This window comes from Grammomys surdaster, unplaced genomic scaffold (assembly GCF_004785775.1).
Source record: "Grammomys surdaster isolate TR1022 unplaced genomic scaffold, NIH_TR_1.0 125671, whole genome shotgun sequence".
NCBI lineage: Eukaryota > Metazoa > Chordata > Mammalia > Rodentia > Muridae > Grammomys > Grammomys surdaster.
In genome coordinates this window covers 1253196-1269397 of record NW_021620508.1, presented here as the reverse complement: position 1 = coordinate 1269397, position 16202 = coordinate 1253196, and the positions used below count along the sequence as shown (strand labels likewise).

General features: G+C 46.6%; 1 protein-coding gene across 2 annotated transcripts in view; it reads right to left on the bottom strand.

Annotated features, from left to right (window-relative positions):
• Positions 1-16202, bottom strand: part of Znf569 (zinc finger protein 569) — a 21103-nt gene extending 4901 nt beyond the window's left edge. Inside the window, exons 1-5 of one of the 2 annotated variants that reach the window (XM_028787687.1) lie at positions 16116-16202; positions 13971-14141; positions 4192-4247; positions 875-1001; positions 548-643 (exon numbers count right to left, since the gene is read on the bottom strand). In XM_028787687.1, coding sequence (XP_028643520.1) covers positions 548-643; positions 875-1001; positions 4192-4206 — 238 coding nt within the window. In that variant the 5' untranslated portion in view covers positions 4207-4247; positions 13971-14141; positions 16116-16202. Of the gene's footprint in view, positions 1-547; positions 644-874; positions 1002-4191; positions 4248-13970; positions 14142-16008; positions 16070-16115 lie in introns of those variants that run through there. The other variant, XM_028787688.1, reaches the window with a different exon arrangement.

Here is a 16202-nt window from a genome sequence, read left to right as displayed (position 1 = left end):
ACACACACAGACACACACACATAGAGACACAGAAACACACACAGACACACACATACACACACACACACACAGACACACACAGACACACACACATATAGACACACACACAGAGACACACACGCACAGAGACACAGACACACACAGACACACACATACACATATATGCACAGACACACACACAGACACACACACATAGAGACACACACATACAATTTAATAGTATTGAAAATAACACCTTGGATTAAGGAAATGGATCAGAAAGTAAAGACATTTGCCACCAAGCCTGATGTCCCAAATTTGATTGTACAACTTGTCCTCTGACTTCCACATGTGCACCATAACACACGTGCACCCACACACGTGTGTGCACACAAATAAAAAAAATGTAATTAAAAATGTTGTTAAAGAGAAATGGCAGCCTGGTTTCAAAGAGTTCACACTTAGCTGTTACTACAGTTACTATATCTGGGAATCTACCTTGCAAACCATCTCAGCCCAATCACGGATTGGTCCTCTCACTCCACCCGGCTGGCTCCCTCCCACTAACCTGGACGGTGTCTCCTTAACACTTCTTTCTCTACTACACATGGCTCTTCCTCTTGCTCCAACTTGAAAATCACATCAGGTTTGGTGAGTGGTGGGCCTGTTGGGGAGAAATGACATTGGTTTGGGTACACACACCAGTAACAAAAACAACCCAGGATTCTGAGTTGGGCCTGGGAAAGCCAGGTTTCTGAGAATGTTTTACCCTGAAATACCACCAAAGACTTTCCTTTGAAAGCTGCAGCAGGGATAGCACATCTCAAGATCTTTCCAGGCAAGGCTCATCAACCCTTAAAAATTCCATCTGTTCTAGGAAAGTGCAGTGTCCTACCTACTGTGACCAAGTTGTTATAGTTTTCCAGCATCACATTCCGATAGAGGTTCCGCTGAGTAGGATCCAGTTGCTTCCACTCTTCTGGGGTGAAATCAATGGCCACATCTTTGAACGTCACCAGTCCCTGTAACAACACACAACAGTCAACCTGAAGTCATCCATTTTAATGGCGTAGGAAAAACGTGACAAGCCTTGTTCAGATATAATTCAGGAAGATGAGACTACAAAAAGCATTGCCAATTTTCTAAACAAAGTGAAACAAACGTCACATGAACAATATTGTCCATTTATATCCAGTTACTAGAAGACAAAGGCGGTGGTATGTATATATAGTAGAATCTTGTTCATCTGTAAAGAAAACTGACACCTGATAAACAGGCATACCTGGGAGACTTCAGCCTGCCTGTTACCCCAGTGAGCACAGTGTGCTAGGGAGGTTTCAGCTTTGCTTGTTGTCACGGTGAATTCGGCATGTCAGGAAGCTTCAACCCTGCCCATCACACTGGTAATCACAGTGCCTAGGATGGCACTGTCCCAAACCTCTTCCAAGTGAGGTCAGCACACCTACCCAGACTCTAAAAGTACACACGCACACTCATACATACACACACAGACACATACATACATACGCACACTCACACACATAGACACACACACATACATACACACAAACATACACATAGACACACATACACACAAACAGATACACACACATACACACACAGAGTCCTACCAGGTGATAACATCCAAGCACCCCTTCACGGTGAAGACTGTGAAGAGACTGCTAACCCAGAGAAACCTACTCTGAAACACTAAGGGTAAGGTAGGTAGGAAATACATTCAACCAACCACCTAGGTCCAGATGTGCAAGTCTCAACACTATACACAATAACATTAAAACCAAGGTAACCTAAGTGCTCCAAGATCATTACTCTACAGCAGTGGCGTCCAGTGAAAACAAACGGATGAAACCACCTCAAAAATAACTCAAAAGAACCAGGAGTGTGTTCAAAGAACCCAAAGAATAAAACAAACTGAAAATATCCCAAGAGACCACACACACACAGCTGAAAACAATAAGGACGGAGACACAGGACACAAAAGAGGAATTCAGAAAGAGAGAGATACTCAAAAAAAAAAAAAAAAAAAAGCCAAGCCGAAATACTAGAAGTGGAAAGCATATCAGACTTCTGTGGACAGCCTCACCAACAGAACCGGTCAGAAGCAAGCCATAGGAATAGATGCAAATGAGGTTCAGAAAGTCGCTATACACCCCTTCACAGCACAGTGTTCAGCTGGGAACTCTTGAAACGGAGATGCTGTCAGGAGCCACAATGGGACAAGCTAATAACTAGCAGGTGATCATCCTGAAATGCTTGCCTTGGATTTTTATACAATCTGCGACAAGTGAGGCCTTATTCAGCAAGGCTGTGAGGAACTTATTTTAGGAAAAATTCCTGCTATTAATATGCTTTTCCTATTATTATTATTAAACACATGTAATAATCACTAAGCAATAGCACACCCCTTTGGAGCAGATCTCTGCAGATCCATGAAGATGTACTGTCTTGTAGTGATGCTGTGTAGACAAATAGATGACTTCTTAAATCTTAAAGATGAGCCTATAAGAATTCCTAAAATTATATCAATGATTATTAAGCTCTTTTATAGTGGGACTGATATTAAGTCCCTTTCTGATAGTCAAAACTGTGATGAGAACTCTGCCAGTCTCCCAAGTGTCATCAGTTAACAGCACTTAGATAGTAACCAGACTCCCTCCTACTCAGAGCACATCCCAAGGGGTTGTAAAACAATTAACCAAAGGTCATTAAAAGGGAACTAATGATTTATTATAGGTGCTGAGACAGAAGATAAAACATTGACAGGGTTTATCTATACAAAACTTCACTAGTAACTTAGTGATGGTTTTAAACCTTCAGCGAACCTGTGGAGCTAGACAAGTGATGGGTGTTTAGCCAGATAATTACTCCTAATGGATATGCATGTGAACATTCTCTGTTGTAAACGTCTATTTCAATTTATGATTTGATTTTTGGTGTGAACTTGTGATGAACTTTGTAACATGTGACCATGTATTCTGTAAGATGTGTAAGTACTGAGGACAGAGAGATGAGAGGCAGATAGAATAGAGAGATAGAATAGAGAGAGAGAATAGAAATTTTTTCCCTTTCTCCAGATAGAGTAGAATTTTTCCTTTTCCTCACTTAGGATCTTTCTGCTTTTCCCCTTAGATAGCTTTCACAGGAAACATTTTACACTTAGTAATAGACTCTATAATAACTTCTCTAAGTGTCTTTTCTTCCTGCACCTCAGACTAGCAGACATAAGTTAGAGCCCAGCAGTTCCTGCTGAGACAGAACAAAGGCCACATTGCCTACTCCTCTGCTGTTAGGCTACAGGTGTTAATCCCCTAAACCTGCAGTCTTTTACCCTCAGAAGAAATGTTTAGGACTTTTTAGAAGTTATCATCAGCATTTCAGTCCAAGTCAGAGAGCCAGAAAGCCCTGAGACCCTCAGACTTTAAAGTCATCACCAGAGTCCTACTCTGTGCCCTCACCACTACCTTCTCTGAGCCAAGAGGCTCTCGGCAATATGCAAAATTCAATTAACATGAAATAACTTTAAAAGGTCTAGATATTGATATTGATGTGGTAATAAAATTCTCCCCTAGTCTCCCTGTGGAAACTAACCACTCTTCGGGGCAGGCTGTATGCCAGCAGGAGACAGACAACAAAAATGAACTCAATAGCATCTTTGGAGGGTCCATGTCTCATAATATTGTGCCACAGATTTTTTTTTTTTTTTTTTTGAGACAGGGTTTCTCTGTGTAGCCCTGGCTGACCTATAACTCACCTTGTCGACCAGGCTGGCCTCGAACTCAGGGATCAACTCACTTCTGCGTTGGCTGGGATTCATCATATTTATATATTTTCTCTCTTTTACCCTTTATTTACCAACTGTAAAGAGCCAAAAAGTATTGTTCTCACTGACCCAGGCACTGGTGAGAGGCTCGTTACTGTGATGAAATTATTTGTTTTAGCCCTATATACAATGAAAGTGATGTGATAAACCTGACCCCATGAGACTAAAACTTGAGACCCAGCTAAAGCTCTGAACGAACTTCATGAAACAGCCACATTGGAACTCTCCCTTAATTTTAATGTTCTAACGTTACTTCCTCTGGAGAAAAAAAAATGTATACAGACTTCCAAACGCATGGCATCATGGGTTATGGTAAGGCCCTAAAACCGCACGTAGAAGAAGCAGAAGATAAGACAGTATTTAATATTTACCTCGAACTCGGTCATTTCCTCTTCTTTTTAGGGAAGGGCGTCCTGAGCAAGCTGAGCTGGCAAAAAGAACATTAGTCATTAATACATTATTGTCTTTCTGGTTTCAGAAAACCGTATTGATAACTACAATCTCCTGGAATAACGTTTTTGACATTGTGTGAAGGTGCATTTTCAACTGTTGATTCTGTACCGGCAGAGGACTGAGTGCTGGTAGGGCTCTGGTATTCTCTATGGCTCATCACCACGTTTTATTTTGTAGGTATTAGTCCTTCCTAAAGACAATCTAGAATTGTATCAGAGGTTGTCTCACTGTTGATTGGTTGTAATAAAGCTCTGATAGCCGATAGCTGGACAGGAAGTAGTGGGCGGAACTTCTGGGTAGAGAGAATGATCAGGGGAAGAAAGCAGAAGCCAGAGATTCGAGAGCAGAGATGTAGGGGGAAAGACGAACTAGAGAGGGGCAGAACGGTCCAGAGCCAGCCAAGTGGCAGCTCATGGGCACGATGGTCAGGTTAAATTAGATGAGCCAGCTGGAAGATCATCCATGTTAGCATTCTGTCTAAGCTCCGCCCCACAGTTACCTAGCAACAGCCAGGTATACCTAACACCATAAGAGGGGCTGCTTTCCCCCTCCTCGCCCTCTTGCTCTTGCCTTCCCGCTCCAGCTCTCTCCCCATCCCCACCCCCTCCATGTGCTCATGGCTGGCCTCTACTTCTCTCCTCTCTCTTTCTCTCTCTCTCCCGCTCTCTCTGTCTCTACTACCCTCTTGACTCCCCTCCCCATGCCCTGAATGAACTCTATTCTGTATTATACCATCGTGTGGCTGGCCCCTCAGGGGGAAGGGATGCCTCAGCATGGGCCCTTGGAGACAACCCCTCCCCACACACCTCACCACACCTCCACAGAACATATCCCCACCCCCCTTTATCTTTTTATAAACACATCATATGGTGCTGAAACCGGGGACTCGGATTTAACACTCCCTAGCCCAAACTTCGGGGAACTGGGAAGCCCCGTCCCCCACTGGTCAGAGTAAACGTCCCCATGGTCCCAGGGGAGAGTTCCTGAGCTCGGAGCTAACCCTGTGCTGCCCTTGAGGATGGAGACATTCAGTTTTTTCACTGACCCTTGTCCTAGGACTTTTTCCCTTGGGTGAGATTTTCCTTTGAGACAGTTTCTTTCTCATTGCTGAGACATCTGCAGGCCAGGGTGAACTGCTCCCTCTAGCTCAGGGGCACCGGCTCTGAGCGTAGCCCCCAGCCCATCACATGCCGATCCGGTGGTCTGGCCTGTGCTAGAATCTCTCTGGTTATTGATGATGCTCTCAGGACGCTGGTAGGGGCAGTTAATAACCCTATTCTCTCACCCGTGGGTCAGTCTTCGCGGCCTTGTCCCTACTTACTGGGATGTCCTGGTCTAATTCACAGTAAGCAGAAAGCAGTGTCTCTACGTGGCCACTAAACTATCGATCCACGGTGTAGGCTTCCCCCTCCGCCTCCCTCGCTTGCTCGCTCCCACTGCGGCTGCTGCAGCCACTGGTGCCCCAGGTTCGCCACTCGAAAGCGGGCTGGCCCCGCCCTTGCAGCCTGCCAGGGGCTCTGTCTGTGAGACTTGTTCAGTTCCATCTTCTGCCCCTACTTGCATTCAATTCTCGCGCGGGGCGTCTGCGCTCTGCCCATCACCGCCCCGGCTTGGCTACCCACCACAGCCGAGAGAAAAACAGCTTTTGCCTGTCCTAGAAGTCGCTTTCCCAGGAGCGCGCACAAGGGAGTACCCCTCTCTCTCCCCCCACCACAGGAATAGCCTGCACGTTGCTGGGATACGGAACGTGCTACTTCAGGCCTTCCTTTTATCCACCCTCAGCCGACACTGAGAGTCGCAAGCACCGGCCCATGGCTCCAGCTGCTGGGAGGAAGTCCCGCCCAGCTCGGCCAAAGCAAACACACTGGCACGCCGCCGCTGTCACCTCCACTGTCTCAGATTGAAGGCAGCGACAGCCCTGCACACGCAACTGTCTGTAGCTCCGCAGACCAGCACTGGCCGGCGCGGGCTGCTCTGTGTGCCCCGCCCCAGCCGATCTGTCGCTTGCCCGACGCCTGGAGCTGCCTCCGCCTCCGCAGCATCCCTTTTCAGGGTCGTGGGTCAAGATTTCCCAGCTCCAACAGAGATCAGGCCGTGAGCTTACCAGGCTCTATGACTTGCTGTGGCCTCCACACTTCTCCCGCCCGAAGCCCACAGCGAATGCGGCTCGGCACTCCCACACCCCTGGCCCGCTCCCACCGCCTGCCTGCTCAGTTCCTGTCACAGGCCTCGATCCGCCTGGACATACTTTCCCTCACCATGCTCTCACAGCTGTCAGCCGTCAGCGCTATCATTCTTTCCATTCTGGTCCACGCCAACTCTAAGCTGAGTGTTTCTCTGCTAATACAAAGACAAATGATTCTCTGCTAATACAAAATGTTTCTCTCTACTCACACAACTGTCAAAGTTACTTAAGATTTTCATTCCTATCCTGTCTTCATAATGATTCTTACTACTGCCATTAAATTATGGTGTGCTCTCTTCAGATATAACCGATCAATATGGCCCTCAGTCTTGTCAGAAGTCTGCTATTAATATATTTAATTTTTTGACAGACAGAATCTCTTGAAATCTTTAACAGTTTATCCCACAAGGTCTCAGAAGATTCAGGCACAGCTTCAAGAGACTGCCTGGATTATGATATGATCACCACTGAGAAACACAGTGGACAAAACTGGATACCCTCAGAGTCATATGACTTACCTAGATCAAAGTAAGCCTTGTCACATGTATCCATCCTACAGAGAAAAAAGCCCTCCAACTTCTGAGCTTGAACTCCAGACTGACTCCGCCCAAGTTGCCATGGAGACCATAGAGCCCATAGGGAACTGTTTGGACTATAGGTAAACTCTGTCATTTTTTAAAATAACATACGACTGCTAGATTATAATTTATTCTTCCTCAGATTTCTGACTACATTGACAGCTAAGGTGACTGAAGCTTGACGCCTAGAAAGCAGACCTAGCTACGTACATAAACTCAGATCCTAGCAACTTAAGGCAGATGTAAGCTTTCAAAGATGTAATCTGTTACTTCCTTACCTAAACTCAGTTTCCCTCAATTAAATGCTTCATATTTCCTCTTCTTGCTGTGCCACTGTCCTAACATTATTTGAGTTCTTACAAATTTGACTGACTCTAATGAAACATTCCACTATACGATCCAACTGTATAATCACAAATTCTTTTTTTTTTTTTCGAGGCAGGGTTTCTCTGTGTAGCCCTGGCTGTCCTGGAACTCACTCTGTAGACCAGGCTGGCCTCGAACTCAGAAATCCGCCTGTCTCTGCCTCCCAAGTGCTGGGATTAAAGGCGTGCACCACCACTGCCTGGCTTTTCTGTAAACTTATAAGCTACAGGAAACCCACTCAGATCGACCTCTCGTGGATCAATAGACTCCACCCAGTGTGTGTGTTTCAGCATCTTGTCAAGTCCAGACACTTACTACATCCAGGACAGCTCCAGAGAAGCAACCTCCAGATTCTCCAACCTTCTCTCAGACACAGACACTTCTACTGGACCTGTTCCTTCTGACCTATCTTCAGATGGTTCCACAGACCCTGGACAACAAGGAAACAGCCAACTCTCCTAAGACAAGACCAACATCTCCATACCCACTTTCCTAGGTTCCCTAGAGACACGTCGACCCAATGCCAGGAGGAAGTAGTTAAAGATCACAATGACCCTATTCCTGCTCTACCATCACCTCTTTCTAATTTTTTCCTTTTTAATTAAACCAAAATGGGAGAATGTTAACATTCTGTCTAAGCTCCAACCCACAGTTACCTGGCAATAGCCAGGTAGGCCTGACTCACTACAAAAGGGGCTGCTTGCTCCCGCCTCTCTCTTTTGCTTTTGCCTTCCTGCTCCAGCTCTGTCCCTCATCCCTTCCACACCCCCACCACCACACGTGCTTATGGTGGGCCTCTACTCCTCTTCTCTCTCTCTTTCTCTGCCTTTCTCTGCCTCTACTAACCTCTTGACTTCCCTCCCCTTGCTATTCTATGCTATTCTATACTGTCATGTGGCTGGTCCCTCAGGGGGAAGGGATGCCTCAGCATGGGCACTTTCTTCCCCCATACCTGACTATACATCCACCAAACATATCCCCTCTCTATCTATAAATACATCAACTCAAGCGAAAGGCCTAAGCTTTAAACTATATAGAAGTCTCATGTCACTATTTATACTGCTGGCAGATTGGAGAAAGCCCTCCTATGATAATCACTCTTGACTCTAACAGAAAGTACACGACTGAGGAGCCGATAGCCACGAGGCTCACTAGAACGGTGCTGTGGAGCTGAGAGCCGGGTGTGTGGAACAGTAGCCGTCTGGGGTGTGAAGGACTTTACCCACACCTCTGAAAGCATGGCTTTGGGCAGTTAGGAAAGTGCTAAAAACATACAGGCGGTCTTAGTGCACTGAGATGTAGGAGGAGCTAAGGTGGGAGGAGTAAGGAGAGGAAGAGGAAAAGGAAGAGGAGGAGCTAGGGAGAGAGAGGTAGGAGCGATGGAGAACCACAGGAATGGAGAGCAGTCATGGGTAACAACTTTTATTTAGGCTAGCTAATTGGGAAACAACTCTCTTTGTATGGGCATATTGTTATTGTTACCAAACATACAAAGCCTTTGGATAATCTAAGCATTAGAGTCTCATTTGTACTGAGCCGGCGTGGACGGCGGGATGTCTGGGCAATGCCCAGCCTTGGGCGCCACTTTGTTGATGTAATTAATTAAAATGGCTGCTGGTCAAGCCGACTATCTAAGCTGTGGCGGCTCTGCCTAGCTCAGCCACCATGTTTCTCCGCCTGAGGCCACATGCATGCTCCAGCTAGAAACAGCCAGCCAAAAACACCAGCCCTGCCACCCACGAGACGCCAGCGTGGGAGATGGCTCTGCCAATCTTCCACACTGTCTCCGCAAGGCTGGACACTGCCCAGACCGTCCCGCCATCCACGCGGTAGCACCATCAGCCCAGGCCCACTTTTAATCTGGATCTTTTGATATGGGAAGATCAATCTTTAATCTGGAGCGCCCTCTGCTGGCAGCCTATAGACAGAATGAGGACACTCTCACTTTTGCCTGCTTGCTCTTGCTCTTGCTGAGCAAGTCCACTCCCTTCACTGGCATGAGAGCTGCCTTCCTCAGGATTCCAACATGTACTGAAGACCAGCTGAGACATCCAGCTTCATGAACGAACAACTACTGGGTTACTGCGCTTTCTATTAGACACACATTGTTGAACTAGCTGGACCACAACCTGTAAGCTACTCTACAAACCCCATATATAGAGAATGAACAGTTCTGTTCCCCTGGAGAACCTTGACTGATACAAGGCCCCAGCAGAACCTGAAGATGTAAGCAGAAAGACACAATGGCTTCATCTCATCCCACACACACAGGTTTCAGCTCTGACTCAGATCAGAGGGGTATGAATGGGGCTCAGAGGTGAGAGCCAGGCCAGTCTCCAAGGGACAGTGGAAGAAGCAATGGCCATGGGCACTTTCCCCAGGAGCACCAGGACAGCAGCACTAAAGGAGCAGGCTCCTCTCTGACTCACCCTTGGCTGCCTCTCCTTAGGCAGGAGGCTCCAGGCAAAGCCCTCAGGGTGTGCTGCCCTCTACCTGCACAGAGGGGCCTCTCACCCTCCAGGGTGGCCACTTCCTTATCTGCCCCTCTGGGTCTTCTGTCTTCATAAGACACTTAGGGGAGTCTTCTAGCAGGTCTGCTTCTCCCTCTTTAGAGACCCATTTGTTACCAGACGGTGGTGGCGCACACCTTTAATCCCAGCACTTGGGAGGCAGAGGCAGGCAGATTTCTGACTTCGAGGCCAGCCTGGTCTACAGAGTGAGTTCCAAGACAGCCAGGGCTACACAGAGAAACCCTGTCTTGAAAACAACGACAACAACAACAACAAAGAGACCCATTTGTTCTCCAGTGGACCGTGGATGACCTTTTACCTCTCCTGTCATGATCACCCTAGGTGGCTTCCAGCTGCAATACTTCCTTGTGGCTCCTTTTCTGGGAGACTCCAGAAAACTGGAAGCCTTGTCTTGGGGTTGTTCTCAGTCTCCCACAGTCCCTGACTGAACCCTTTCTTCTTGTTGGTGTGTCAAAGTTCTTGAATTCCTTATAAAGAAAAAATCTCTAAGTACCAAAAATGCTATTTTGTTGTTTCCAGTAAAAATAAAATAGATTTGCTGGAATCCAAGGTTTCCTACTCTACCCAAAGTCACTTCCTCTCTGTCTATTCCTCTTCCTCCTCCTCCTCCTTTTTTTCTTTTTCTTTTTGAAGGCAGGCTTGTAGTCAAGTTTTGTGCACTGCCTGGTTTCAATCCCAGACACTGCAAGGCCATTGTAAGGCTTATGTTAAGAATCTACTGTTTCAAGTTTGTGTAAACATTGTTCTCCTTTTATTCACTGACTTGTCAATAAAAGCCGTTCAGCCAATGGCTGGGCAGAAGAGAGGAGGGGACAGGACTTTTGGCAGCCAGGGGAGGAGGAGGAGGAGGAGAGGGTAAGAGGGATTCAGCCACAGGAAGGTGAGAGAAGAAGATATCTTGGGAGAACACACCTGAAGTCCCCAAAGCAAGACCAATACTAAAATGCTTGCAAAATCTTGGGGATTTTGGCTGGGAGCTAGCCAGATTAGAGTATTAAAATACAAGTATAATGCCTAGTTATTAAGCTTTTAACTTGTAAATAAATCATAGACTCTCTGTTTTGTCATTTGGAAATTAGCTAGGTTTAAGAAAAACTGCTGCCAAATTAATTTCCTGCATACATTTACAATAGTGTTAATTGTTACGCAGGATCTCACTGTGTATCTATCCCTGACTAGCCTGGAATATGCTCTGCAGACCAAGCTGGCCTCTAACTCAGAGATCCAACTGCTTCTGCCTCCTAAGTACTAGAATTAAAGGTACGTGCCACTACGCTTGGCCCCTTCTTTCAATTTTTTGATTGTTTTTTTTTAAATCAGCAGGTGTAGTGACACATGCCTTTGAATCCAGCACTTGGGAGGCAGAGACAGGTGAATTGCTGTGAGTTCAAGGCCACCCTGGTGTATATAGTGTGTTCCAGGTCAGCCAGGGCTGCTACATAGTGACACCTTGTCTTAAAAAACACAAAGTAAAATATAAAAGTAAATTTTTTTCATATACTAAATTTTGATCATATTTTTCCCCCTGCCCCAAGTCTTCTCAGGTTCTAATCAAATTATGTTCATTTCTTTTCTTAAAAGCATGGGCACCCACCACCTGGGTGAACTTCACTCTTAGTCCCAGGTTGTATCTGCTAAAACTAAGAAATTTGCTCATATAAACACAGTGCCGCCATTTAAAAAAAACTCAATATTGGTACAAAAATTAAATCTATATGTTCATGGGGGTAGAGAGATGGCTCGGTGGTTAAGTGCACTGGCTACTCTTCTGTATCAGGTGGCTCACAGCAACCTGTACCTCCAGCTCCCAGGAATCCGATGCCCTTCTCTGACCTCCCCGTCCTCCTCCTCCCTGTCCTCCCTCCTCCATTATCGTGATCATCTCCCAAGCTAAGGCACGCTCTGTCGATGTAAGGATATAAAAAATTCATAGAGAACCCCCCCTCCATCTGAATAAAGGTTGACAGATTCACAGGCCTTGGTTCCAGGAACTAGCTGGCCACCCAAAGCAAGAATTAGCCAGGGGGCAAGTCAGCCAGGTCATTCCGACAAAGAATAGCAGAACTACAAATACCGGTTGGTCAAGATACTCCGGGAAATGACTGACCACAACGGGCTAGGTTAAGGGTCACGTTCCTGAGAAAAATGTGTGCAGGATGTTTCCCACTCCCCACCCCTGTTTATGACGTGTGTAAGATGTTTCCCACTCCCCACCTTGGTTTATGACTAACTACTGTTCTTCTTTTTGATTTCCCCCTTCACCCCCCTGGTTTTCGGTTTTCTCCTTTAAATACCCCTTGCTCCCGAGCCTCGGGGTCGACGCTCCCCTTGTGAGCCTCGGCCTCAGCTGCTGACTGAAATCCGGAAATAAAGCCTTTCGCGGTTTGCAGCAAGTTCGGTCGCGTGTGATTCTGGACGGTCGTAATCTCTGTGGCTTGAGTGGGGGTCTCCCCACTCCGGGGGCCTTACACCCTCGGATCCTACGGACGCCGACTACATAAGGACACACATTTGTCTCTCTCATTTCTGCTTAGTTCTTGAGAATTTCATCCAGTATATTTTGATCGTATTTACCTTTTTGGTGTATTCGTATGTGTGTTGTGGGGGGGGCGTCTGGATTTATTGAGAGCTGTCTGGATTTGACCTCTTCAGTGTCTCTTCTCTCGTTCTCCTTGGCTCCAGCAAACTTGTTTTCCAAGACAGTTCAGTGGATCGTCTTCCTCAGTCCTCGGTGCCCTCTCTGTACACTGGCGCCGTTTCCATTACAAGAGACTTGCTCCTTGTGTTGAGGGGAACACATTGACCTAGTTTCCTCCGACTGTCCTAGTCTCTGTCAGCCATCTTTACTGATTCTCCACTATCCATCAGACGTCACATTAGAGTGACCCCCAGGGGGTCTTCTGCCTCTCCCCTTTCTGTCTTACGTGATCTCATTCATGCTTCTGTTTTCAGTATCATTTATGATGGTAATTCCCCATCCCGGGTCATCTGAACGCCACGCTTGTATATTCAACTGCCAATGTGACATTTCAATTTGAACGAGCGTATCACACTGCACATACTATATCCCGAACCAGAACCTCGCAGGCAGATATCAGAGCTCTAGGCCAGCCTGGTCTATAGAACAAGTTCCAGGACAGCCCGGGGCTACACAGGGAAAGCCTATCTCAAATAAAAAATAAAAACAACCCAAAAAGAATCGTTTTTTTTTTTGTTGTTGTTGTTTTTTGTTTTTTGTTTTTTGTTTTTTCGAGACAGGGTTTCTCTGTGTAGCCCGGGCTGTCCTGGAACTCACTCTGTAGACCAGGCTGGCCTCGAACTCAGAAATCCTCCTGCCTCTGCCTCCCAAGTGCTGGGATTAAAGGCGTGGGCCACCACCGCCCGGCCCAAGAATCGAATTCTTAACTTACGTTTGCAGTACATGAATAAACACCATGCCATCTTGTTACAGTGTACCGCCTGTCAGTCACTCACTCACTACCGCTGGTCCCGATCTCCGACATATTTCCCCTGGAGTATTCCAAGATTCTCCTCATTGGTCTTTCTGCTCCCTCCCTCACCCTGCCCCCGACCCTTCTTCATTCCTTTTCCAGATGTCACCAGAGCAGCAAAAGCTGCCATTGCACAGATATATTATTCACATGTTCAAAACCCCTCCCACCTCACTCAAGGTACTGTGGTCTATAAAGCCCAACTTCCTCTGCTCCCCGCCCCCACAGGCAACTTCCTCTGCTCCCCCCCCTCGCCCACACACACACACTGGTCTTCCCCTGTTTCAGCCGCTGCCAGTGTGTTCATCGGAACAGGCATGAAAACGTCCAAACCCTGACAACTGCATTCTCCCTGTATGGAATAATCCTTCCTCAGACGTACAGGTACCTCGTTCACTCCGTTCCTTCTGTCATCTATCCCTTCTTTTCTGTCTTCCCTGGCCCTCTCTCTGTCTACTTCCCATCTCCGATTCTGAATAGCCTCCTATTTTGACCTTTTTTTTCCCTAGTATTTTTCAGCATCTGATATAGTTCAGGCTTACTTACTTTGTTTATTATCTGGTCCTCGGCAGTGTATGCGTCATGATAGCTGGGGAGAAGGAAGGGGGTTGCTTCTTTTGTTCGCGGCTATATCCCATGCACCGACAGCTGACTGATATACATTCAACAGTCAACAAATATTGAGTTTATCAAAGGTTCCACAGCGCAGGAAGAACTCTGAAAATGAAAGCAGAGCACCGCCTTAGAAAACAAATCACAAAGGAGGTCTTTATTTAAATGCTCGATTTTGGTAAGAAGGACTGCTCTTGTGCCATGAAACCTTCGTGAACCCCAGAGAGACCACCAAGGAGCCGGAGCCGATGCAATCGCTTGAGGGTCTTGAGCTTGAGCTCGCTGCCAACCCTGGCAGAGCAGATGGGCGGAGCCCTGAGCCTAGTTTCCCACAAGTATTTACACAGCTCTTTGGGGGGTCCATTATGGCCTTTAACATAATTGGCTGGTGCTGGGAGCCAACCCATAAACTTGACTTCTGTTTTCCTCCTGATTGGTGGTTGTTAGGAAGTGAAGTGTTAGGGGCAGGCTTATAACCTGGGGGTGCAGATTTGTTGGGGAATAACCTAGAATCTGGTGCGAGATGCAGGTTTAGTTGGAGTGGGGGTGGTAACCTGGAAACTGGTAGATACAGGTCTTGTTGGGGGATAGCCTGGAAATTGATGCTAGCTACCAGCCTGTTAGTTAACTTGAAGTTCAACCTTAGGTCAGGTTCTCTAAGATGGAGTCTGAACCCAAAAGATTTGGACTCTCGCTGCAACCTAAATTTTATTTTATAAGTATAAAGGTAGAGATTGCTGTTACTTACAGTATTCATTGCTATCTAGGGTGTATCTCAATTCCAATATTACTGAAATATTAATAGATATGCGTTGATTATTTCAGTAATATTGTAGGATGTTAGAACCTTGCATTGGGGACAATCGTTTAGATTTAGGGAGGTTCTAATAAGGATATGCTTGTTAACATATCAATTCTACTTCTAAAAGCCTACCCCCAGGGAGGGAGGGAACAGGGTACATTACAGCACTGCCCAGAGGCTCTTCATGAACTTGGTTTATAACTTCAAGAGGTTGAAAACAAAAATTATTCAGAAGACAGATGCATATGTGTGTGTGTGTGTGTGTGTGTGTGTGTGTGTGGTATACATTTGTAATTGTTGATGTCAACATGTTAACCAGATTAATTGTTAAATAAGAGCCGTACGTTGGGCTGGAGAGATGGCTCAGTGTCTGAGGGCACTGACTGCTCTTCCAGAAGTACTGAGTTCAAATCCCAGCGGCCACGTGGTGGCTCACAGCCATCTGTAATGGAATCCAACGCCCTCTTCTGGTGTTTCTGAAGATAGCTACAGTGTACTCATATACATTAAATAAATAAATAAATAAATAAATAAATCTTTTTTAAAAAAAGAGCCGTAAGTTACAGAACTGTATATATGATATCACTCCTCTTTTAAGCCGCCATGCTCTTTATATGAGCACATAATGCACGTGTCCATACTCACAACGAGTGTAAAGTAAATTTGCCAAGACCTGCACGACTAGTGGAACTGAATGATTTTTAGTCTTTGGGTTTTTCTGTATCTTGCTATTTGCGGAATGGAGTTGGGGCAGCAAGGCAAATGAATTTCGCCTGTCGTGTGCACAAGACAGCTTGTCAAGACACAAAAATAGTCAAGTGCTGGGATTACTGGTGTCCCATATAAAAAATATTTTCAATGATTATAAACGGTAAAGGTAGCACTCCGGTTCAAACGCGGTCTTCACACATCTCCACACAATCCTACCCGCCTAACTTCCACCCGTAGAGTTTTTCGTTAATTCATTCATTCATTATCTCAGTCATCACATGCGTACCCATGTTCGTAAAGGCACATAAAGGATGACGAGCAAATTACAGTCACATCACGGCCGTTGCAAACCGCGGGCATCCCGTCCTCCATCCACACCCGAGGCGGCTCTACAGGGCCCCGGCTCCCACCCAGCACAAAGAGTCCCGGCCTCCGGGCTCGCGGCTTCCGGGGACTCACCTCCAAGCCGGGCCACAGGTCGGATCCCACACCCCGACGCCGCCCAAGGCGCACAGCCCCCCGGCTATGGCACGGCGCCGCAAGGCTGGGGTTGAAGCTCCACAAACCTGGGTCCGTTAGACGCAGAGTAGCACTTCCCAGAGGGCCCCGAGGCTCGCCGGACCGGTCTGGCCTTCTGAACCGGGAGAGTGGCT